The sequence below is a fragment of the Chelmon rostratus genome, chromosome 15 (assembly GCF_017976325.1).
Source record: "Chelmon rostratus isolate fCheRos1 chromosome 15, fCheRos1.pri, whole genome shotgun sequence".
In the NCBI taxonomy this organism is placed as follows: Eukaryota; Metazoa; Chordata; class Actinopteri; order Chaetodontiformes; family Chaetodontidae; genus Chelmon; species Chelmon rostratus.
Window position 1 is genome coordinate 7,008,520 of NC_055672.1, and position 26,900 is coordinate 7,035,419.

At 43.2% G+C, this 26,900-nt stretch overlaps 1 protein-coding gene across 6 annotated transcripts in view; it reads right to left on the bottom strand.

Moving 5' to 3' along the window:
- Positions 1-26,900, bottom strand: part of numb (NUMB endocytic adaptor protein) — a 41,423-nt gene that overhangs the window by 6,886 nt on the left and 7,637 nt on the right. For 3 of the 6 annotated variants that reach the window (XM_041953643.1, XM_041953646.1, XM_041953641.1), the window contains exons 2-5: positions 11,020-11,156; positions 6,223-6,297; positions 829-861; positions 48-122 (exon numbers count right to left, since the gene is read on the bottom strand). In XM_041953643.1, coding sequence (XP_041809577.1) covers positions 48-122; positions 829-861; positions 6,223-6,297; positions 11,020-11,145 — 309 coding nt within the window. In that variant the 5' untranslated portion in view covers positions 11,146-11,156. The remainder of the gene's footprint in view (positions 1-47; positions 123-828; positions 862-6,222; positions 6,298-11,019; positions 11,157-26,900) is intronic. The other 3 variants (XM_041953645.1, XM_041953647.1, XM_041953644.1) reach the window with 1 other exon arrangement.

Below are 26,900 nucleotides of genomic sequence, written 5' to 3' on the forward strand. Positions count from 1 at the left end.
TCAAGGTGCTTCTGCGCCTGTGATAGAAGACCGAAGGAGTGTATTACCTTCGTTTTGTCGTCTACAACACGAAGACCATCTGCCGACACCCACAGCACAGCCCGCACTGCCTTCTTCCCAGCCTACAAAGAAAACACAACAGGAACAGGTACTAGTAAGAAACAAGGACACTTTTCAAGTCTCTCTATCCTCCGATAAAATGACTTCCCTTTGTACCATTCCTTGGTACCTATTGATAAAAAATAGCACTCAACACACACACAAAGCACACCTGTAAATAAAGAGAAAGCACCAGGTAAGAGACAAAAGAGAACACACAAGTCAGGAGTTGTTTTTGCAGAGTGCTGTGTCATTCAGTTGTACCCAAATTTAAACAAGAAGAAACAAGAAGGTTGGTATGAGAAGTGGTGCGCTGATGCAGTCGACAGTGGTGGCCTCGCTGGTTAGAATAACAACAATAAAATATTTGTGTGTGCACAAGAAAGAAACCGTCATTCACACCAACTGTTCCATTCTTGGTTCATGGAAGAAGGGCTGAAGGGAGAGAAGGCACGCCTGTTAATCCAAAAAAAAAAAAAAAAAAACACACACGGAAACACAAAAAAGTGCCCCGCCCCAGCCTAAACCACCCCACCTGCACAAAGACACATGCATCATTGATTGTCTCTTCCTAGACAGATTTCCCTCCCGTGTATGAGTGTGTGTGTGTGTGTTTTTCTTCCAGCCTTCAGATGTGATCAAAGGGTGAAGTGTTATGTGAGAGGAGGAAAAATAATAATAATGCTCATAATAAAGAGACACACTCAGACACACAAAGCAATAACTTACTTTTGCAAAGAATCCTTTGAAGAATTTCCTGTCCTGGAAGTGGATGTGGTAAAAAGGGAGGGTGGGTGAGAGGGGTGGAGGAGATGGGAGGAGGAACAAGGCATGAAAATGTTACCTAGGAAGTCTAAAAATTGTCTGGAGCCCACAGGAAGGGATTTGATTTTGGGATTTTTTTGGTGGAGGTGAAGCTGGGTTATGAGTGAGTGAGTGAGTGAGGCAATGGATCAGGAAGTTCCACATGATTTCATACTGATGGATGTTTTGATGGGTGATATTGTGGTTGTTATTGTCTTTATGCTGATCACTGTTAGTACTACTACACTGGAAGCCGGTAAACCATATTACTGTTCCCAACAGAGCCCCCCCCAACAGCAGGAAGTGATACCCCTTGGTTCTTATGTGATTTAAATAAACAACAAGCATACAACAGTCCCATAGTTAAGACAGCATACCCAGCTGCCTGGACAGAGGAGATAGAGATGGTAGACCCATGTGTGTGTGCCTGTGTGAGTATGCGGAGGCGATAATCCCAAATCCTGTTTTGTTCTTTCTCCTCTGATTCCTAGACCAAGACGTGGCCATTCCATGGTTGTGCAGCAGACAGAAACAGATTCCCACAGACGGCAGTTTGACCTCTGAGTCAAACCTGTGACTGTTCACCAGTCGGCCAGAGTCAGGGGTCAAGTTTAGGCCACCACTACCACATGAAGAAACCAGAACCTGACCCAGCCTAGTCTTAATCCTCCCTTCTTGCCCCACTCCCTTTAGAGTTCCTCTCCTCCCCATAAGCTGTGAAAAGAAGTGCCACTCTGCTCCTGTCACACAGCCATGGTGGAGACGGCACTGTGAGCACCATGTTAATGCATGATTTAACGTGTTAATCAGCACTGGAGATTCATCTGGAATGAGCTAAGCGCTTGTTAGTGTGTGTATGTATGTATGTATGTTTGTGAGAGCCACACAGACATGCAGATGATGGTAGAGCCTGCACAGCTAGTATTAGTAAGCTATGGTTAGAGGAAAAAAATCACTATAGGGTGTAGATAACTAGAATGGGAAGGCAGTGTGGGGGAGGGGGTTTGGAGGCATTTCTCTGCAACACCACAATAAAAACCTGCTTAAAAAAGACAAAAAAGTATAACACAAACAAAAAGGTAACACAATATTCAGGTATTCAATGTGTGAGCTGGGATGAAACTACAATAGGTGAGAAAGCTTTCTGGGCAGAAAGGATAGCTGAGTTCTGAAAGATCAATGTGAAGCCAACAAGGCAAAAATGAAACAAGTGAAGCAGGAAAATTACTTTGCAGCCAACAAGCCTAAATAAAAATGATGAAACTTGTGCATATTTTACCTCTTTTTAATAGACAACCTCGTAAACGTACTACCAGCTGGTGGCTTCATCCGTCTCAAAAACAACATTAACCACTGGCAGGATGTGCAACAACGAATCACACGTCTTGCGTAACGCCCTGTTACGGGCCTACTTTGTGCAACAACTCATACCTTACAACATTTGCTAGAAACGTGACACAGCTATATCTACTGCAAGAGAGAGTACTTCATCACTGACAGAAGAGATGTTTCTTTATCTGAGTCAAGAGGTTGTAAAGAATAAAACCACTACCCTGCAGAGTAGCTGTAGGAAGGACGACAGTTGCCTATAAAACACTTTTCCCAGTGCTTAAATAAGTGTTTATGTTTTGTGACAATTTTTTGTTGAGTTTAGGACATGTAGCTGGGTTGAGTGAAGGTTTTGCTCTGTTTTTGGTCTCATGGGGATGGAAAAGCAGCTTTTCATGACATCAAAAGCCTTAATTGAAAGCACCAGTTTATATGCACACTGTCTGATGAACTTCAATACGTTGTCAATGATGTAGCCTGAGGCTACCGTGTGTTGAGGTACAAAATACAACTGAAATTCTTTAAGCATGTCAGCATCTTCTGGCACGGTGCCCCACCCAGTCTACACAGTGGAAACACTCCAGGTCACTATGAGCTCCTGAGTAACAGCAAAAACATTCCCACTGCTAGAGCACAAAAAACACCTCCAACCCCGGGCCATCAGCCAACAGCAGCAGGAAGTGATGTCACGATGACAACGCAAAAGGGCAGCTTGGAGGTTGATGGTGCCGCAGTGCAGCCTCCTCCTCCTCCACCCGCCTCCATCCTCCCCTCTGAGTCACGGGTCGTGGAGCTGTGAGAAAACTCTCATTACGTCCCAAAGGCTGCTGGGAATACAATAGAGTCGGCTCAGAGCTGTAGCTGTCACACACAAACATACGCACGTTGATTGACCGCTAGACCACCAACAGGCACGCCCCAGCACAGGGGCGCATACTGGGAAACCTAAACACGCATATACATACTAGATTTTCACATTCGTCCTTTTTATTCATCAGAGAGCATCAGCTCACTGTTGTTCTTCATCTCTGTTGCTTGCTCCAAGCTTGCGTTGGTGTCACGGCTGCTGTTAGCAAATTTTCTGGAAACAGCCCTCATCAGCCCTCACCAGACATTAAGTGCCTAAAGGTATGGGGCCTGGTTCCTCACCAATTTAGTTATTAGTTCCTGGAAGTAGTTCACTGCTGAGCAACGGTAACTGACATCCTCTCCTCTGATCAGAACTGTACTGTTGCCTGGCAACAGTTAGCTTGTTAAAGAGTCAGTGAGGATGAAATGGGATCTATCAGGGCCTCCCTAATTGTATATCTGCTTGAAGGATGGCCCTCGTCTAGTCTGGACAATCTAGATTTAACACTGTTAAAAGGTATCATTCGCAGTCACACTACATACCAACACTATGTTCTGCTAAGTCGCCTGTGAAACTGTTCACAAAGACCTAAAATGACATTAGGGCTGAACACCCATGATTCAAATCATGAGCTGAGCATCCCTGAGTCAAACCTCATTTTGTCTGTCAAATCACTGCACAACCCTTTTTTTATTTGCGTCATTGTAGACAGAGCAACGAAGTAACAGCATGGTAGCTATACACTGCACAATCTTGTCTCAAAAATCATGCAACTACAAAACTAATCAGAAATGAAGGGTGGAGCGACACAGTGCAGCGTGACTCATTTCTGTTTGCTGCGCCACTGCTCTGTGCACCGGTGCTGAATGTTAGCAAATATTAACACTCCTATATTATCCATTTTTAAATTGCAAAGCTTTCCCAAAGTCTACAAATGCTATTTTTCCTGTGCTGTGGCATTTCAGTGTGTAAAGTCTAGCAAGCTCATTTCATCAGAATGAGTGTGTACGTGTGCCAAACACAGTATGCAGTTCTCAACCACCAGTGAATGTGTTGTGGCATTTCCTGTAAGGTGAGCCTTTCAGGTACACAGGTAAACTGCCATGTCCAGGCCAGGCCTCAACTGGATGAGGGCCCCTTAGCAGGAATGTAACGGTGGCACTTATATTTTTCTGGAAGTGCAGAAGAGGACCTTGAAATAATACCAGCCTGACTCACATCTTGAATGTGGAAAATGTTAATTTCCAACCCTTCTTATAAATGTGGATCAATAAAGCCATGCCTGTGCAGGCTTATGAATAACGCCTCTGGGTGGTGAGAAAGCAAGGGAGTGGAGCAGCGGAGGAACCAGAGGAGGAAATGTCATTGGGTCGAGGAGGGTCAGACAGTCGTGACCTGCAGGAGGACACGAGGCAGAAGCCCCCGCCTCTCCTTTTGAGTTGGCTCCATTTTGTCCGCCTTGTTAAAATGACTGTAACTCAATAAGACCTCACAGCCTCAGGCTGTGTGCACACCATGTGACCTCATCAAGCACCAGTGTGTGCGTGCTGCTTTGTGACTGTGTGTGTGTGTTTTTATCCTGCTTCTGTGTGAGTTCGAGCTCTGTGTATTCACTACAAGAGTATGCATATGGGTATTTGTGTGTAGTCTGTATGCAGTATGTCTATCTGCTGTGCCTCTGGGTGCACTTCTTCCTGTGTGTCTTTCTGTGTGTACATATTATTTGCCTGTGAGCGCTATCTGAGAGCGTGTGTTAGTTGTGTGCATGTTGTGCCTCTGTGTGCTACAGATGTGCATTTGTACCGCTGTGAGGTTGTGAAATTGGGTGGAAATTCACACACATGCTGCTACTGGTCTCTACAAGTGTGTGAGTTAATATAAGCACTGCATGAAAACATAATGCTGTATGTGCATATGTGTGTGTGTGTGTGTGTTGCGTGGCACTCTTCCTCACACTGGTGACGTCCATCCTAGCGCTTTTGTGTCTAATATAAATGTATTTTATGTGTGCAGTCTTGTACTAGAATGTGTTGACACAAGCGTGGAGGTGTGAAGAAACGTGCTTCTGTATAAATGTAAGACTCTCTGTGTATGTGTGTGTGTGTATTCTCTCATTTGCTTTCTATAACTTGTTATATTTATTATACTGTTCTGTTTTACCTTGTATGAAAATGTAAGTGTTTTTAAAAAATGAAATTATTCTCAAGCATGTTCTGCAGTATACTCAGACTAATAAATGGCTCTCAATTGCTCAAGTAGTCTTCAACACCTCATTGAGTTGAACATGCAAAATGATTAAAAGGTCCTTTGTACAAGAAGAAGAATAGGCCTCGATAACAGAAGAAACAGAGTGGGAATTCTCCATTAGTCTGAGTCATTCAAACTAAAACTGAAAACTAATCACAGACACCTCGAGCAGGTGTTGCATAACATTTGTTGGCAGGGAATTCAAATTTTGCTTCATCCTGAGACTCAAGTATGACGTGCTGATCCACCTGAATAGACTCTGATCATACAGAGACAGACCCCAGAAGCAGACCTGCCAACTCAGGTTTGGCCCTGACTACAGAGAATAAGCCTTGTTTACCCACAGGAGTTTATGACCTGGGTGGGGCCTTGGCAACAACTGACAGCATGGAAAAGCAATTGCTCCACGCTTTCCCCCTCCCCTCCCCCTGCTCCCCAAACTGGTATTTGTTCCTTTTTGCGCAACTCCGCCGGAATCTACTGCAGCAGGAAGTACACGCCGGCCTATCTCCTCCGGCTGAGATGGTGTACGAGAGAGAGGAAGACACATTCAGAACAGACCTGACACCCCTGGAGGATGTTTGAGGGTCAAGATGGGCAGTGACCCTCACTCACAAACGGCAACAACCAGCCACACTCAGATCTCAATGTAGAGAGTAAACCAGGAATAAACAACAATGACATGCTAAAAAGTTGAAAAGTGCTTGGTGGCAGATGAAGGAGGGCTGCCACTAAATAAAGGAAATGTTAGAAGGAGTCAGTAGGATGTTGGTAGCACAGTAAAGGAAACTGATGGAGGAAAAGATAAGAAACAGATAAAAAGGAAGTATGATGTCTGGTATTTAGCAGCCTCGTTCCTGGAAGTACGGAGGGGTTTTCTAGGGAAAACCTACCGTTTTCAGCCGCTTCACTGCATCCTCGCAGATGTGCATGCCTCGGGACTCCTCCACCTCCACATGTCCCAGGTACTGTGGGGTAGAGATAGGTAGAGAGACAGAAAGAGAGAAAGTGAGTAATGCTGTGAACAAACCTTTCCTGTGGCTATCTCAATACAACAAATACAATAAAAGACTCTGAAATGAGACTAGGTATTTAAATGAGTCCAGACTGTCTAATATCCCCCGGTAGGCTGGGGCTGGTGATTTATACACCTAATTAATTACCATTTTGAGGTCAATCACAGTTAAATTGCTCCCTAGTTGATGCCTGATGCCTGATTTTGTCTTGGGAAAAAATGCTAAACACTTTCCAGAAAAATACAAATGTGCAAGTGGGTAAGTCTAAGAGCGAGTGCGTGATCCTACGAGAAAGGGATTTCATGAAACAACAACAACACATGAACAGGCAAAAACGAATCTGCTCTGTCCTTGTACACTCAGCAGGATCAACATGCAACCAGTTCATCTGAGTTCCTTTGGACTTGCTGACAGAAACAATGTAGGCTGGATAGCTTTTCTTTGGGCCGTCACAAAATTTCAGATAAGAGTGGCTCATCACAACACAATTCAGATCAGGCCTGGTAATACTGTCAGCTGCAGATTGATTGCATGATCATTTTGGTATGAACTGTAAATCATTGTGCAACGTGATAAGCCCCAACAATAAAGTAGTACTCTGGCCTCTCGCAGCACATTATGCCTGGGGCACGCAGTTTCACAGGAAACAAAAACTGCATCCACTCACACGTGTGCATGAAGGCCAAAAGTCAAAAAAAGTGGCCTTCATGGTACATGGAGAAGTCCTAACCTTTAGGATAAAGAGGTGCTATATCACCATATAAGCCACATATTTAATAACTGAGGTAACTGTTAAGACTCCCATGTAGTTACTAATTAATCAAGAGGTGAGACGTATCCGGATCTGTCACACTCAAGGCCATTGCTGTGAATGATTGATCAAAACATACAGTACGTTCGTTCCAATTACCAATTTCCTGGGGAAACCCTGTGCTCCAGCCATAGAACAACCCACATTGGGATTTACTTGGAAATCCTACGTGAGTGGGTTTAACTGCATCTGAATGAGCGGAAAAGGCTGCCTCCTCCAGCTCCATCCTCCCTCCCTCCTCCTGAAGCAGCATCACCCTGCTGTGTGTCGCTCTGGAGTCACTACCCTGAACGCCACAGAAGCCATTGTGCTTGTAGGGCCAGAGAGGAAGTCCTTACCCTTTCCTTATAGATACACACACACACCGAGTGACGCTGACCCACGCCAGTCTCCCCCGCCCTCTGGCCCGGCTATTTTGAGAACGTGACGCCACAGATGTGAGTCACACTGTCGGCGCTTCAGAATACACATGTGTACGCACACATGCACGTAAACACACAGAGATATGCACATGCACGCTTGTGTGCCGAGGACAATACTGATGCAAGGAGGCAGCTGTGAGTGGTGAGGACAATGAGAGCAGCAGCGTCGCTAATAGGGGATCAGCCTGGAGATGTGGCTGAGGTGAGATGAGTAAATGCAGGGTAGGCTTGAAGTGTCATAACAGATGCTCCATTGTACCATCTTACTCCGTCCTGTTACTAACCAGCTGGCAGCAACAGTCTGGGGGCTGAAACATTCACATTTAACAGATGCGCTCAACCAAAGCAACTCTTAAAAAAAAGAACTGAATATCTCCTGAACAGTGTGTTGTACATGTGTAGGGTAATTTGGTTCTGAAATCCACATTTGTTTGTGGGCCCACTCCAGGATTAGTTCCACTTGGCACTAATCCTACAGTGGGCTAGAATTAGATGCAGTTATGTCATGATATTTGTATTATTGTGCTGTTTCTGCCACTGTACTGTTTGTGTTTGATTAGGAAAGACATAAGCTGAGATATTGTATTTACATTTCCTTGCCCCTGGGGTTGATTTTCCAGCTGTAAAAGGCCCAACAGTTGTAACACAAAGGAAACACTATGTGCAACCCTGGATGTGTTTGAATTCACATTCTGTAAACATCTGACAGGGATGACAGGGAGGACAGGAGGTCAAGACTAACTAACAGACAGGCAGTAAAAAAAGAGCAGTCCTGCTGTTTGAATATTCAGGGCTATTTAAGGAATAATTAACATTTTAGGAAATATGCTTATTCACATTCTTGCCGAGAGTCTGATGAGTTGATACGGTCATAGATCTGTATGGTGAATATGTGCCAGGAGTCAGCAGCCGGTTAGCTTAGTTTAGCAACAAACACTGGAAACCGGAGGAAGCTCTGGCCAAAGGTAACAAAATGTACTTCTAGCTCAAAGGCTCTAAAGGTGGCACAAGTACAAGGTGCATTTCAAAAGTATCACATCAATATCAATTAAATGAAATTGGCTTTGTTGGTGTAATCCTCTGGATATACTCCAGATGGATTCCAGGAATTAATTCAGGGTACTGGACATAAATCAGTTTCAGTGAAAAATTGTGTCAGATCCAATAGAAAGTCTTTGCTGTATGCAGCTGTACAAATTCCTCCTTTCCAACGTGTGGATAAGTGCAGAAAAGAAGCTGACACAAATATGCACACATTCATTTCTATACAAATAAGTGTACATAGTTTAAAACAAGGACACATACATACTTTCCCTTTTCATCTAATTTAGCTGGTGAACGCACACGCGCAGTTTAATTTAATCTCACATCCATCTCCAGCCTTCAGACATTTCCATACAAGCAATTCTACATTTTCACCTTGGATCATGAATAACTGTCTGCCACTGCAATTTCAGCTTAAAAACAACATGCACAAGCATAAATGGACACACCACTTAATATGACACCCCACGAACAGACTGAGCACAGTCAGGTAAAACCTCAGACGTGGTAATCAGTGGAGAACTGGGTTTATGCTATGCTTGTCAAATGCACTACATAGTGGGGGAAGCCTCAAGCCACCACAATGCAGGCTCATTCCACCCTATCTTCACACCTCCACCAGCCTAGATCCCCTGTTTTCCCCTCCACTCCAATCTGAAACAGCCTTTCTTCTTCTCCTTCTCCGCTGCATCTCCTCTCCTACCCTCTATTGGTTACTCTTCAGTGCGGCAGTCAGTGAAAATTTCACCACAACTGCTCCAACCCACACCCAACTGGGCTCCTCTGAGGCACCTAGAGCGGGAGACAGGGAGCAGGAGGGGGAGGAGGGATACAGAGGAGTAGCATGGTAGGTTGCACCGGCACGATGAAAGCCAGTGCAGAGGGGAAAAAATGTTGATGGAGAAGTGAGTGTGGCTGCAGAAGTACAAGAAGAAATGCATGACAATGAGCGATCAGTTAATTGTTCCTTAGCCCACAGTGGCTGACCTGTAATTCACTGACTGCTTTCACTGCAGTTGCCAGAAGACTTTTAGAGTAGTAGAGTCAATTAACTGAATTTAAAATTTGGCAAACTATGTTACAGTTAGACAGCCTAGTGTTGCTTTGTTCTTTTGTTACTTTATACAGCGGAGCATTTTAAGAAAATGAAATGAAAAAATAAATGATAAAAAACCTAATAAATAGTAATAAAACTAATGAAATCTCTTCACCATGAACAGACAATTTATAAAAATGTCTTTAAAGACAAATATCAAAGACAATGTGTGTGCACCTTCAAAGAAGTGCAGAGAAAGAGTAGAGCCATTGCTAATCCACAAAGCTAGCTTTGAGGACAGCTAAGAGAGACAATTTATGGGGAGCAGGTGGGGAAGGGAAGGTGTGTGTGTGTCTGTGGGTGCGTGTGTGTGTGTGTGTGTGTGTGGGTGGGTGGGACATTTGGAAGACAGCTTAGAGGAGATCTTCAAGCGAGGGCGGTTCACACGCTGGCTGAAATGTACGCACAAACGACTTGAAACCATGAACCAGCACACATGCACACGTTCCAGACCAAGTCTCTATCTGTTCCATACAAGATCAGAAACCTCAAGGCGGTCTTGAAGCCCTTCCTCTACCTTTGCCTACTTCCTCACCACCACTCTCACCTTCCACCCCTCTCCACTTGCGTTTCTTACTTGAAGGAAACACGATAAAGCCAACACACAGGCAGCATCAAAACATAACTTGCACAATCTACATCTGTTGACCAAAGCTCACATATTCAGAGGAAAACTTTCTCCTTCTCGAGTCTGTGGTTTTCAATTCCCCTTAATTGTGAGTGAGGAGAGCTCTTGGACCTGTGTGATGAGAGGAAGTGTACCGTTGCACTTCTGTTTGCAAAAGTGGAAGGTTTTGTTGCCAAAACACAGCAAACTCTCCACTCCATCAACTGCAGCACAGCAGGTCCAGTTCGGACATTTATAAAACAAAAAAGATATATAGAGTATGCAAACAGATACCGCATCGCCTACTGAGTCATGTGTCTGACGCTGCCTCCATCGAAGTGTCCATCAGCTATACTGAAACATATTCTTTCAGTCTGCATATTTTACTTGATGATTCAAGTGTTTCTCAATAGTCTTGGGTGCCAGAAATCAATCGTTCACATAGATACCACAGGCTTGAAAGGCTCCAACAGATAATCTTACAACCTAGATAAAAGCTGTGCTCACAGTCTCTGAATGCTTATGATAAATCACGAGCAGCGTCCTTGGGGAGCCAGGCAGCGTGCAGGTTTCTCAGAGGTATGAGTGTGTCACAGTCAGGTCAGCACTGCATTCTGTGTGTTAGATTGTGTGTCTGTGAAATGTGTGTGTGAGGTTTTGTATCCAGGTGTGTTTATGTGTGCGGGAGAGTCACCTTGACTGCAAAGCTACATTTGCCGCTGCGGACTGCCTCCTCGTCTGTCTGCCACTGGTGCGGCCGACTCGACTCTGGGACGTAGACGTCTTTCTTCCGGCGGAAGCTCTGCCGTAGCTTATTCATCGCTGAGCTCCCTGTGAATGGTGAGACACTTTATTAATCCCAGGTCGAAAACTGGCAGCAGCTAAATAAAACTAAACTAACTGGCCGGAAATCTGGAGAAATAAGACAAAAAGGAAACATTTCAAGATGACAGCAGAACATATTAAGTAATAATAAAAGTTTCGAAGTCTGGGAAATGAATCAGTTCACGTGCAGTAAATAGTGCATGTCAACACAGAAATTAGTCAACTTCCTGTGTTTGATAGCATTTAAGAAGGAGAACCTCAGTGCTAGACTACCAATTTCATGTGTCCTGTTTAGTGCTTTAGTCTTTAAATATGGACATCACCTCACAACACAGTAAACTGGTGTGGCTAAGACTCACAAGGAGGAACAAAAAAGTTCAAGCCTGAGTCTCTGTAGTCTCAGGAGTCAAGGCGGCCCAAATAAAATAGAACAGAGGACACGGAGTGCTGCCTGCTACTCCTACTGAGACAACATTTTACCTGCTGATTATACCAAGATTACAGTTAAATGACGCTCCACATCTTTGTCTTAAATCAGCATCTTGACAATTGAAAACAGGCCTCTGCAGGGAATTTGTTTAAAATTAATGTTTCTAACTTGTAGATCTGTTATTAAAATGTAAAGTAATTAACTCAGAAGTAATGGAATGTAAAATCAAGCAATGATCACAGCACAAATGATCTGTACATGAAAATTCTGCAGCATTTATGCCTCAAGGAAAACTGTAGTTTTTTTAACTAAGGCTTTGTCATTGGTTCTATCAGTTATGATAACACTGCAGAGACCAAAGTAACTGCTGCTATCTCAATAAATTGATAAAATGAGTCTATTAGGGCAACAAACAAGCTGTCAGACAATCCTGACGTTTACAAGAAATTACATTTTATTCAGAAGAAAAAATGAAGGCAGTAAACTTATTTCCTAAACTGCCCATTTTAAACATCCAGCACAGTTTTCACACCAACTTCCTGGTTCAGCTGTGAACTACCATGCTATTTGGCCTGCGCTGTATGGTTGGAGCTATGAAAATAAAACCCAAGCTGTAATAAGCCATTATATTCCTTACAATTCCTTTTCTTTATGTTGAGTGTGGGTTTTGAGTCGAGGTCTCGCTTTAATGCAGGTTCAAACACTCAAATGCTCTGAAAAACAGCACAATTAATTAGGCTAAAAGCACTACTTTAACCTGTGCATGTGTCTTCCTGGCTTTGGGAGGAGATTAGGAGGCACAAAAAAACAGAGACCCAATTAAAAGTTGCTGATCCAAACTGGAACTGAGAGGTGCATCCATCATCGAAAGCCTGGCTCACGTCTCCCTCAGCAACTCATAACCGAGGACCAGAAGTCATTCAGCCATGCAATTCAAACTTTTAACACGTGAGCAGAGCATACTCCTTGACTAACAAGTTGTACCCATTAACTTCTGAGCTGATGGGGATCGAGCGGGATTAAAGGTCTTTAATCCAGGAGAACTGACTGTCCACACACACACACACACACACACAAGAACAAGCAGCAACGTAGCAGCGTTCACTCACACACATGCTCACAGCGACCTCACACATATGCACCTACTTAACCGCACACACTCACAGGACTGAGCTGTCTGTTTGCGTAGTGAAACCTGTCCTGTGAGCCAGCACTGGCTGGGGGTAGGAAGCGAGCTTGAGGTAAGGCTGTCTTATCTGTCCATGTCAAGCTCCGGCCCTGTAGGCAGCACACAATGAAGCTTTCAGCCCTGACCAGGCCACCGAAACACACATGAAACTTCCTACTGTCGCAAAAAGGCCTGTTGTCCAAAACACACGACAATGTTAAATCTGCTGCTTAGGCCATTTTACAAGACAACTAAATTTCATGAAGTACGAATTCTAATTGATGTGCAGTCACTTTGCCAAATGAGTGGTAGTATGGCCAACCCTCCAAGCCACCAGCCAATTTCAAGTAAGATTTTGGCTGTACTTGGTGAATCTGTTGTCTCTTATTTCCCACAAGTTCTGTTCTGGAAACTCTGGTTGTTGTGTGGTACAGCCAACACCTCTGTCTTCCACTGTTTGCTGTCTACAGCATCACTCATAGAAAGACAATCATGACCCCCTGAGCCATACTATAGACAGAGATACAAACTCACATTATGAGCTGTCTGACAAAAGGGCAGAAATGACAACTAAAAAGGTGCAAAGCAGGTGTTTAGATGTGTGAAAGCACCTGCTTTGTAGTTAAGCCGAATACCTCTGCAGGTGTCATGATATAAAAGCATCCAGTCTGACTCCATGTGTGTAGAAAAATGTGTGCGTATTTGACTGTGCACAAGTTGTAGCCTGCCGTAGAGTGAAGTGTTTGAAAACATGACGACTGAGCGAGAGGGAGAAAACATTGCTTCATCCCTCACTCCCGCTCTCTCCTAACACACTGGTTTATTTAGGTCATATCATGTTTGGGCTCACTGCAGTGCCAGTGACAGGCTGCATGCTTCCAGCTTGCAGAGCGAAGAGGAGGAGCAGGAGGAAAACGCATTTGTCCGCTCGTCTTCGGTACAACAAATTAAAGCGTTTGTTTCCAACGTACTGAGCACGCGTATTGAGAAAAATGTTGTCACCTTGAATTCACTCGTCATATTGGCACCGCACACAAGACACCAGCGTTTAAGATATCTACTAAATATGTCAACACGGGTAGTGTATTTTTTTAAGAAAACCAGTCTTTTTGTGACTCTGCAGAATGATGTACGTGTAGGTAGGCAGGGTATTATAAAACAGGTATCCTATTTCTTACAGCCAGTCAGAATTTGAAACAGCTGTGTTTTGGCGCTGGCAGACAAGTTTGCCAACTTGACAACCACACATTTTCTGAAAATAACTACCAGATGGGGGTTAGTTTTAGAGCTGCAAAGATTGATAATTTATCTATTAATCTGCCTCCTTTTTCTTCAATTATTCTATAAATTGACACAAAACTGAAAAGTGTCACAGAAAGAAACATCTCCAAACTACTTGCTTTGCCTAACCTGCAGTCGAAAGGGCTAACCCTAACCCAACGACATTCAATTTATGATACAAAACTGAGAAACACAGCAAATCTTAATCTTAATTTTAAAACATTTGGCCTTTTGGCTTGCTAGAATGTTTAAAGCAGCATTTATTAATATCTCTAGTAAACAATGGATCAAATGACAAACTTGAATGTGAAAGGGGTCACTTGTAGTGACAAAGAACCAACTCTGCAGTTCTCCTCAGCTCTACAGAGGGTTTTAGCATCTTTCAGCACATTGTTTTGGTTTTCTGAACCACAACATCTGGTCTCATCAGACTTGGTTGTTTCTAGCTGTGAAAAAGCTCTGATAAACCAGGAGGTGGTGGAGACCAAAAACAGAGGTAAAAGTAGAGTGACTATCCGGCTTACATTCATCAGGTGGCCACAAACTTGCCTCCAAATCAATGCAAAAGTTGCTTGACGTGTAAATAGGCAATGGCTTGCTAACATGTTCACCATTGTTGTTAACCAACAACTTTATAATGTGATAATACATCAATGTTGTTTTTACAGCTTGTTCCACTTTTAATATTTTTTTCAAAGAAGTTTTTGCCATCTGGATGAAGAAGCCACCAACTCAACCCAACTCTAGTGCAGAGCAAAGTATATTTCCTGCCAAGACATCTCATTTTGGATAGCCTCTTTCAATTAAACCTGTGGACACACAGACATAGAACACCATACGTCTGTGAAAACGTTTGAGGGGGTTCATATCACAGTGTCATAGCGACCTATTAATGCTCCACAGTTTTTATGCCTCTTCTCACAGCACCTTAACAAACTCACCTTCTACATCACTTAACACTTATGCTTCTGCCAGCTTACAACCCACACACCCTCTCTCTGCAGTGTCTAAGAGAGGCAAATAAGGAGAGAGCAGGAATGTAAGTGAAACCACATACACTGATGTGCGTGGGAACGAAAGCGTATGTTTAAAAAATGTGTATATATGATTAATGCTTTCACCTGCTGCTTGAGTGTACAATATGTGTAACCATTTCCAGGAATGCAATAAGAGTAGTGTTGCCTGAATATAACCTGAATACTCCAACAAGATGTTGCTATTTTCTTCTCTAAAGGGCCCCACCTGGACCTCAGTTTAAACCTTGTTTGTTGATGTCCTGGCTTGGTAATGGTATGAGAGCATTTATGATAAATACAGAATAAAGACTTTATAAATCTATCCTTTGTATTCCTATATAATTACACTACATGTACATGTCAAACAGTGAAGTGTGTCTGTGTCAACAGCAACAGGCAGGGATTAACCTGTAAAAGCAGACTGGTAGTCAGCGCAGGTTGAACACATGTTCATTATCCCATTTCAAACATTTGTGTATGAATTAACAGCACTAGCACCAGCATTAGGCAACTCTATTGTCTGTGTGTATATGTTTTTTTATGGCGTTGGCAGGAAGGTGAGCAGTGACCAGGATGAAGGTCAGGCAATGTGGGCCAGAAGGAGCGGAGCACAGAGTGAGCAATGACGGGGAATGTCTGGATGTGTTGGCCTGCTGCAGAGTGCTAGGGTGGGTGGTTGGATGGGTGGCGGTCATGTGAGGTGGGTTTAGCTCTTGGTTTGGGTATGAGCCAGAAAAAACGAAGTAACGAGGGAGGGAAGGTGAAAGACACAGGCGGAGCACGAATTCAGACAGCTGAGTGTGAGGTAAAAAGAAGGTTGAGGAAGGGAAAAGTCAAGATAAGTGGACGGAGGGACAGAGGGAAGTAAAATAATAAGGATGAAAAACAGCTAAGACAGACGGAGAGAAAACAGAGAAGCCGAGCGGTAAGGTGGAGGAGTTAGCAGAAAAAATGAATTTGCACAGTTTGCCTCAGGTTTGTATTTATTCAAGACTCATTAAAAATAAGGATAATGTTCTGCACAACAACAGCATGTCTTCAAAAGTAGCTTTTAACTGGATTAAAAAAAATCAAATTAGGGCAACTTCATGACCTCAAGGAGGTAAAGCAAACCTGCAGTTGAACAGACAGTTACAGCCTCCGACTCAAATTCGCATAATACTTCAGAGTTTATGATCTTGGTAGGCATTAATGGAAATAGTACAAAGACCCACACTGGTGTTATCCTTTCAAGTGAAGCAGACAAACACAGCTAAATATAAATGGAATGACTTCTAAATTTTGCTGCTACAAAGCAATAGCAAAAGCCATGGCGGAACATCTTTTCCCACTGAGAAAAGTGAGCAGCACTCCTTACGCAACATGCAGTGTTTTGTGTCGGCACTGCATTTTGCCTTAATCAAGTTATTATCACTGGATTTATTTCTCTGCCTCTTCAACTGTCGACCTCTTGCTATTGTTGAGCAGTAGAGTCCATTCTGAGTGACCAACACTTAACAACTTTTTCTGTTGTTTCTCATACAAATATCTCGGCATAACATGAGTGCACTTATGTTTGGGCACAAACACAGAGGGACTGATGAAAAAATCAAAGACAGAACTGAGGGTTTTTGTTTTTTTTAAAAAGCAGTTGCTTGAAAGGTGTAATCATGACAGATTACAAACAGAATGTTACTGACAGCATTGAAACAGGTTTGTCTATGTCAGAGAGCAGCAATATGTCCAAACAATAAAATGATACGCAGTTTTTAATTTAGTTTTTAAAAAACTACAAAGGGAGTAAATGGAGGATACTGGAGAGAAAAGGCGGGTGGGGAGGTAAAGGCTTTGGTGTAGGAAAGCAGGATCTGAACACTGCTGGAGCTGTCACAGCTCCTATAGTCTGATGTCGTGAGGATCTCTGGCTGCTCTCCTACCAGCACTAATGAGGACAATTACACAAGGACCATTTATACTCTCTCTGTGTCCATATACACAGAAACAAGTAACAGTGACTCAAAAAGCACGGAGGTCTCTAAAGACTCTCTCATGCAATATCATCAGCAGACAATTACAGACAGAGGCTCACACGGTGAACATTGGTGGTTAAGTGTAAAGACAGAAGGACACAGAAGAGGAGAGAGAGGCACACAGGACAAACAGAAAACAAAACCAAAGAGATCGAAGAGGAAGAATAGGACTTTTCCGTCAGTCAGGGCTCTGCTTGGAAAGGAGGGAGGGAGTGCTGCTGCTGGCTGTAGATGTAACAGTATTTGAATAATCTCTCCAGGAATGGAAAACTGATTAATCCTTGCAGAAGGATCCTAGGGATGAGTACAGCGGTTGGGTTTCAAAGAAGAGATAGGGAGGGAGGGTGGGAGGGAGAGGCTGGGAGAGCAAGTGAGCGTGAGAGCAAGAGACAGAAGGAGAAAGGCTGGGCAGCAATTCGACACAAAAAAAAGCCCCAATGTCTCCTTTCATGACTTGCCCCACCACTGTGCCAGCCGTTCCTCTTCATCCTATTTTATACTGCTCTGTTTAGGGAATTCCATGTTATTTGTGTTCAGATTGAGTTTATAGTTTGGAGAGCAAAAATGAGATAGGATAGACTCAATCAATAAGTCCAGCCAGCCATCCGTAATGCAAAGCATGCCTAGCCGGCATATCTTCTGAGCCCTGTTATCGGGGAGCAGGCCGACTTGAGGTGATAGTGCCTCTGTTCTGCTCCCAAACGGCCATATGAAGAGAGAATTTGAAAAATGCTGTTACCGTGGTAATCCAATTTTCCAGGCCCCAGTTTGTAGCTTGGCATACTTATGTAAAAAGAGGGGTAGAAAAAAAACAAGGAGAAAATCTGGATCTAAGTGTGCAGTGCATCAAAAGGAAAGCCAAGATAGGCACACAAGGGAAAGGCTGAGAGATTCCCATTGTGGGACCAGGGTCAGGTTCAGGGGTCAGGGCAGTCTGCTTTCTGGATTCCTGGTTTATCCAGGGGGTAGTTTGACCTAAATTAAGTCTATTCAGTGTCATCATAATGTATACATTCAGTCGTTGCACCCTGTCTGTACTAAATAAATGGATCACTGCTGAAATTGTGCAAACTTTTTTCCTCCATCAGAGTGCTTCTCTAGCACTACTCTGTTCAGAAAGATAGCTTTCCCCAAAGAACACAACTTTTGGAATAACTTAAAACAGAGAAAGTTTATAAAGAGGTTTGTCTTTTTCAAGAGACCACAATTGGTCCAGAGGTCTCACATGTATCATGCGTGCTGATGGGAGAGATCATTTTTCTGATTAAGATGAATAACTATCAAAACCACATAAAAAAAACTGACAAATAAGCTTGCTGGCAATCTTATGATCCACATAGTGTCAAAAATGATCTGTTTCTGTGCTAAAGTAAAAGCAATGCTGTCATTTGAGTAGGGATTTGGAAAAACCTTTGAAGGACCATGACCTGGATGAATGAGAATCTCCACAGACATTTAAATAACTGTTATAGGCTACGTGTTGTGTTAAATCCTGTTTTTTATATGAGACGGTTCCTAATCAGTTCAGTTTTAAGGTTGATTATAACAGCAGAGGTTGCATTACACATTTTTGGCACATGCAATAGCATTGAAAGGGTTAAATACAATAATAGTCTTTTGTAATTTTGAGTTCCAATTATTTTTTTACCTGGTAAAACATGTTATTAATACAGCTGTGACCCCAAAATTAGGATTACTCCTGTCTCATCATAGCCAATTACTATAATTGACTTCAAAAGCCTGAACATAAAAAAACACCAGCAGTAACAGTGTGTCAAAGCTGGTGGAAAGACAGACTGTCTGTAAACAAGTCTAACTAATCGACAGCTGCTCCAGCTCAGCATGACGCTCTCTGCTTCAATGATCTGTATACTTTGTACCATCAGTGTCCCCACAATAATCAGAGCCACTTTATATGCCAGGTACATGTGTCTTTAGAGCGACCAAAAGACACAACATGACACCCATGATGAAAAGAACAAACCATGTAAAAACATGCAAAACAAACTATGATCAGCGGACTATAATGTCTTGACCTGCAATTTAGCCTGTTCTTCGTTGCAGTGCACAACTGTAAATGGCAGCCAAAGGTACAGCAGAAAGCATTACTAGCTTGAGAGCAAGCTGAACTAATAAAAATACTGAAACGAGTCAGCAGGAAAATGAGTCAGTATTTGTATTCCTGAAAAGCATCTATTTTAGGAGGTTCAAGATGTTTAAGTGACAGAACAAGAGCCAGAGAGAGAACGATGAGGTACAAATAGGTGGTACAGGGGAAGGAAATGGTGGGAATAGGAGCGCTGGCTACTGTCTGCATGGCTCACTCACTCCATGTCTGCCACTGAATCATTTCAGAGGCCTTCAATCTGTTCCCTGCCCCCAGCAAGACATGATGACCTCTGTTTCCTGAGTACACATGGCTGACCGGGGTTAGGGTTGAAACAGAGAAAGAAAATAGTGCCCAGACTGCTGCACGGGGGATATTGAGTTGCTTTTCTCCCCAGCCAGTCTAACTGTGTGTGTACATCATTATTAGTGTATCTGGCTTTTTGTGTGTGGTCATGCTTGCTCTTATGTGTGTGTGTGTCTATATGTAAAGCTAGGAGCGGCCAGGCCTGGTATTAAGGGGGCCCTGCCCAACAGAAAGTCAGCCAGCCGGCCAGCCATTCAACACAGAGAGCCACACATCACTTTGGGCAACAGCTGAGGCCACATTTAAACGACCAGGGCAGTACCCTGGCACAGGGAGTGGCAAATCACTGTCACTGTATCATCTCCCCTCAGGCATGCCCCGGCGATGATTCACAGACTGAATCAATAGGCAGGGTCTGGCCTGGTTTCCACCAATAGGCAACACCGGGAATCGAGAAGGCATCCTTAAAATGTATGCCCCTCGCATTTGCCCCAAAACAGCATTTTAGCGATTGTTTTTCAAAATTCTTGCCAGAGGAAACGGTATGCCAAATAGAGTGGAGTTTCAATTAAATGAATAGAGCTGTAAACATGCAGTGGAGAGGGGATGCTGACTGAAAGCATTGGCCTGCTAGGAGGGGATTGATGTAGTGGTCTGAGTGCCCCAACTCCATCAATCCTGGTCCGTCTTTATGGTAGACTGCTGCTGAGAACACAATAGGTACCCACTAATGTGGCAGCCATGGGAAGATGTCTTTACAAAATGCCTCTGGAGTTTGTACACTGGCTGACCTAAAACAGCCATGCGTTCCTTTCTTTTAACTTGAGAAGAATTGCTGTCTTCCTTTTTTGTTGGGAGGACAGCAGTGTTGTGGAAATTGTGGGACAGAAGCTTAACCTCCTCACACTCGATCACTCAGAATGAACCGCGACACACTGTCCGTGACTCTAGGTGACCTCTGCAGGGAAACTTTGAGTAAACTTCGGAGTTAAAAAGCTACTCATGGAAACCATGTTTACTTTTTCCCCTTGACATCATTGCATTACACAAACACACATGCAGCACAGCAGCAGCAGCAGAGAGAGAACACACAAGTAGAAGTGGATACACATAAACCCAAACCTGCCATAAATCCACAAATATAAAACAGAGCACACACTCGCAAAAACACAATGATCATGAAAACACACTCTCACGCACATGTACAAGTGAGACAGACGACTACGGCGTCTCAAGGCCAGAGGGTCAGGCTCTATTATTAAACTTTGTTGTTCTTGGGCGAAGATTAGTACCATTAGAGGAGTTGCAGCAAGGTGGAGAAATCAGGCCAAAATACTACACACTGTGTACTCTACCCAAGCACTATTCTGACCTGAGGAAACACAGACAACGTTACATATTCACCTAGGCCTCAGCAAACTGCTGTTAATACGTGATCTATTAATCCTACTTATGGCTTACTCACAACAAAAAAGCAAGCATTAGCACATTTATAGCGTCTCAGAGGAAGAATGCTGATCCAAGATTGCAGTTTGTATTCCAGGGCTGTGCCTTTACTCATTTATAAGAGCAATGTAATCCAGTAGAACCTCTGCTGACCAGGAACTGATAGCTGGCCATTCTTCGCTCAGTATTCCAACTGTGAGTGTGTGAACTTGGCGCAACCTGACCCCAGGGGACCACGTGGATTTGTGAGTACATAGAGACTGAGACCTTTGGTTAAAGTCCCTTGTGATAACCATTCACTTTACAACCAACCACAGAAAATGTCAAACTAGAACCCTGTTAGAGTCCAGAAAAGTTGAAAGTTGATTTAACCGCAATCTGACAGGTCATTTCCCCAAGAAGAAAAGCTTAGACTGTGTCACATAATATCCAACACAGACATGCTGTTTCTGTCAAGTTAAACAGGTCTGGTTGTCGCAGCGTGAGCCAGTTAGCATGCAGGGCAGAGACATGAAAACAGACAGGCGCCAGAGTACACTTCCTGGAGAGCTGCTGCTTCAGAAGAGAAAAATCAGATATCAAAGACGTTGATAGTTGAGCAATGTGCTACAGGCAGTCTGTGGCACATCTCATGCACATTTGTTGGTCTGGGCCTCAGCAATCACCAGTCAGACATCACACAGTTAACACTCAGCTCTTCCTCTGCAGCAGCAGCAGCATCATTTCTGATTTAACCACATCAGGGCAAGTAAGAGCCGATAGATGGGTTTCTGAAACACAGTCATTACTGCTGACATGCACAGTCTGTGCACCACCCCTCTGCTCTGAACTGCAAAAATGCTTTCAATTTCAACCAATCCAGAGTACGGTTTAATTCTCAAGGAAGTGATCAGGACCACAAACAGCACAGAAAAGGCAATTACTGTAAACAGAAATCTAATGAAGTATCTGAACAGGACTGAGTGAAACCTTTTACCAGGTTACTTTGTTTAATTACAACAGCTTAAATAAAAGCTCAGACAAGAAATAACTGTGATGCTCAAATCCATTTCTATTTACCTGTGACCACATGCCAGGCCTTTAGCCAATTCTGACAACTTTTAGTGAATATAAACAGACTACTAAATGGTTGCTTTTCAGTGATGGTGAAGTGTTTCTTTAATGGTGAGGAGCCATAGGCTCCTTTGCTCCACTCTGCTTATCCTCCTCCCTGCAGTCCTCCCATCCTTCTCTCTTCCCTTTAGTTAAGGCGACCCAGAGGAGATATGTGCCTTGCAGCTGCCAAATGACTTTTCGGCTTTAAAAGAACCTATGATTTTAGGGCACTGACTTGCAGCAATGTAACTGGCCTGACAGCTGCAGGCAAATGCTCAGTTAATATCCAGATTTATCGATCAAACGTGGCAACTTTTACATGATCGCAAATTGACAGAGAAAGCGAGTCAATTTAGGCATCAAAGAAAATCTACAAAGAAGGAAAAATTATGCAGCGATCAGAGCCAATTAACTTGCTCCCCAGATGAACTTCAGAACCAATCCAGGAGGATTTAAACCTGAGCATGGTGCTAATGCATGAAGGGAAGGATAAATCAGGCTGTCGGTGGTGCTTTGCAGACACTTTGCAATGTGCTTTTACTGTATGTGGTGGTTATTCTGGCAACTTTTTCCATTACCATACAAATAAAGATTAATAATCAGAATTCGTAGTCTCATTTTGCTAAATAGAATTTCAGCTGTGGTCACAAGAGCCGAAATAGTCAAGCAAAGTCACACAAATGATCAATAATGTCTTGCAACTAGCAGGTATTTCTTCAAAACGACCATACCAGTTGGTTTTAGTTGCCGCTAGCAGTCATTTTGTCAGGCTATCTATGTTGTAATAGGTGAGGAAAGCCCCGCAGTGAGGAGTGGTGTCAGTATGTTTGTTCACTGAGTGATGAAGGCCAGTCACTCTTCACCGCTCTCCCAATCATCATGTAGAGATGACTGCAGGGTAAAGTCTGCTGGGCCTTCGAATGCTGCACTGTTGGCTTCTGACGTTCGCACACTTTTGACATTTTGTACACATCACATATACACTTGAGAACACGTGTGTCACTTGGTTATCCCCAAACATAGACACAAAGTTGTCGAGAGGCCAACACACACAAGTGACAGAGAGAGTTAAAGGCAGAGGAGCAAGAACAGAGGCACACAAAGACGTGACAGTGTGGCAAGATTTGAAAGAGGGTGAAAGAAAAACTGAAAAAGAATAAGAGACAGATATGAGTGAAAAGGACTGAGAGAGAAAGAGAGAAAACAGAATACATGGAAAAATACCCACAGAAGAATCAATATCGCACAGAGAACCCACTCCATGGTTCCAGCTACTGAGTCAATGTGTTGTCAATAATACTGCTTTTCATCCCAACAACACTATTGGTAAACAGCAACACAGTATACTGGTCTGTGTGAGTGTGTGTGTGTGTGTGTGTGTGTGTGTGTGTGTGTGTGTGTGTGTGTGTGTGTGTGTGTTTGTCAGTAGCAGTGTTTGTCCAGCAGCAGGAGTGATGAAAGGATAGAGTGGAACAGGAACTTCCTGCTGAGTGAACAGACATGGAATGGCTACACCGGCCTTCTGACTGGGCTAAGACACACACACACACACACACACACACACACACACACAGACACACAGACACACAGACACACAGACACACAGACACACAGACACACACAGACACACACAGACACACACGGAGAGGCTTTCTGTTCACCTCACTCATCCTCCAGGTCAGATGAACTGATCTTGACATGCTGAATTATGAAACAAGAATAAAAACAGGTTTCTGTGACCACACTGTTATTGGAGTGTAGGAACTACTCTTCAGTGATCTTTGAGGCTAAAGAGGAAACCAACTGCAACAGAGAGAGGAGTCCACATGATGCAAGGGGAGTTCTATTGACGTCAGGAATCAGCCAACCAAACTGGTCTTGTGAGCATGAATGTAAATGGAGCTGTAGTATTCAGTGCAGCTGTTGAGCTGATCGCTTGTTTCAGGAATTCTTACCACGTACCTGGGCTCCACTCTTTGTATCCCAATTGGGCTATTTCTAAAGCCAATGATGACTGCAGAATACCAAGTTACGCAACAGATTAAGCCAACCTGCTTGTGCTACCTGGCTATTTACCGAGCAGATTTATGGTGCAGCTCAAGCAGGGGTGGAACAAGTCAGGAACAAGTCCATGGCTGCTTTAAACCTATGAGTATGTATGTGCATTTTACCTTCGGAGACTACACTACTAGGGCTGGGACGATATGCTTATTTCCTGATTGGATACTGTCACGATACTTGGGTGCAAACTCGATGCATGTATGAATTGGGATTCTTACGTACTGTGATTCTGCAAGTATTCCAATTTCATATTATGATTTATCATCTTTGTTTGCTTTTAACACTAGGCCATGGGAAAAAGTTGAACAAACACTCATGTAGGGACTGTACATGATGAGTCAGATTTCAAAAACAATGTACATCACATGTCAGCCTTTCTGAGTTTTATTTTAGCAGCATCATTGCAATACTGAATGTAATGGTGGTATATAAAATACTTTTTGAAGTAAACAGTGACAATTACCTTCCTGCTCATCAAGCTAGTGCTATAAGAAAATAATAAATAAAATAAGATGTTAGGCCAGAATGAATAGAGCCCCTGAAAAATAACAGCATAAATATGAAACTTGAATGAAATTATTATCCTTCAAATATGAAGCTGAACTTGAAAACCGTCCTTTCAAAGCCCACATAAAGTGTGTATATATATATATATATATATATATATATATATATATATATATATATATATGGCTGAAATAGTATTAGCTGTGTTGTTAAATAACATTAGTGAATGCAGCACTGCCTTCGAAAGTACAAGGAAGATCATTTCAAAAGGTACAGAAATATCTGTTCTCTACTAGAAATAGTTCTGTTGTGTGTAAAACTAGCCTGAAAAGCACCTGGGAAGGTGTGAGGCTGGACTATGAACTCTAGGAATGTCAGTAAAAATTAAATTATCTAATGTTTATATCAAGTCTCACTACAAAACACCAAGATTCTAACCTCATAGAAACTAATGTTAATGCAAGATATAGTCTCTAAATAGCAAGTACTGTATTCCATGGTGCAGTTTTATTTAAGTGCCAGGAATGATTCAACAGTCATGGTAGACTCCGTTTTCCAAAAATGTTGGACAACTCTTCTGTAAAAAGAGTCCACAGTAGATGGCTGTAATAGGAACATAAGAAGTGATTTCATCGTGTGCATTCACACAGCCAAGGAGCCGGGCAATCAAGCTCTTTTTCTGCAGCCAAAGATGGAACTCAGGCGGGCAATGAAATCATTTCACATTTTAGGACTTGGGTAACCTTTAATGAGCAGGAATGTAGGGCAGTATTGTTTAAGCAAGCTTGATAGGTTAGCGTGCAGGTTTTAAGTACGCAAGCTTTCATACCAACAACTAGATGATGTCACCGGCCACCACACCCTCAAGCAGAGAACAGAAACTAATCAGCAAAATCAGTGGGTATAGAGTACAATGGCTCGAAAACCTGAATGGCACATGACTGAGGTGTCGGTGTCTTGCTCAAGGAAGCTTTGTCAAGTCACATGTCTGTTGAACACACTACAGTTCCAGATAATTTAAACTTGTGACCTCACCAACATGTATGGATTCTAAGAAACTGATTTTGAGTTCTACCAACATTTCCACATTCATTAACTTAATCTAACAAGGAAGAAGATGTTTTTTTTGAGAGGGCAAGAAAACTACAGCCCTGCCCTATCATCTCTGATGAGAAAAGCAGGTATAATAAAGCTGACAGACGTCAAGCCTTGGCTAAAGACGGGCTCTGGGCAGACAGGCAGGCAAGCAGGAAGACAGACGAACAGGCAAGGACTGCAGAGCATCAGAGAATGGAAAATTACCAGGGCTCTAGAATCAGCTGGGCACCTTTGATCAGCCAGAGCCCAGGCACCAATTACTGTGGGATAATCGGCAGCCCTCAGAGGCCTGACGAGCAGCAGGCACTGTGGGCACAACAGGTCAGTGACCAGCAGGCAAAGGCCCGGTCAACAAGGCTCACAGAGCCAAAAGCCGACGGTGCCCCTCGCTGAAATGCTGCATGAAGGCGGCCAAAGGAACAAGCAGCACAGTGAAGCAATTGTTCCCCTCCTGTCGACTCAGCACAGTGGCACTCTCACAAGCCAGACATCCCTCTCCGCAGACCGCTTGGTGGTGGAGGAATGGTGCAATGGTGGGGAGTGTGTGAACCTGCTAGTGCACTTGCCATGGGTTTTTTCACACACTTTCCCCCTCTCTCTCTGCATTGAATCATGCGCAACATACGTGGAATAAATGTGCATGCACATGCTGCTCACACACCTGTCCCTGTAATTCTGTGGTAAACAAAAAGCTGCAGTGCTCAAGGCGGCACTTGCTGCACAGTGATGCAACACACAGAAAACACGTTCCTCACCACCCCTCTCCACTGATAACCCCTTCGTACCCAGGAAAAATGCTTAACTTCCTGACTTACTTTACATTATCTGAGAGGAATGTGGACTGACAAAACAAAGTAAATCTAGCTGTGAGACCTATCCAACACAAGTGTTACATTTTTTCTCTCTCACGTTTCTCTCACAAAAGTCTGGTATGTGACACAAAGGCAAGCTAGCAGCAATAATTTACAAACAAAGAGCCTCCCGACTTTAGTCAGAGCATGAGATTCAGCTCATTAATAATTTACATCATTCTTGTGCTGTTCATCATCGATTAGGCTGCTCCTCCTTTCATTGTCAACAATACACTGAACTGGAACAGTTCATAGATCACGACAACACTTTCCTTTAGTCACTGCTGCAATAATAAAATAAGTCAGTTACATAATCAAACTTGAGTGTCACATAATTGAATCTTTTGCTTACTAATACCATACAGTTATTACACA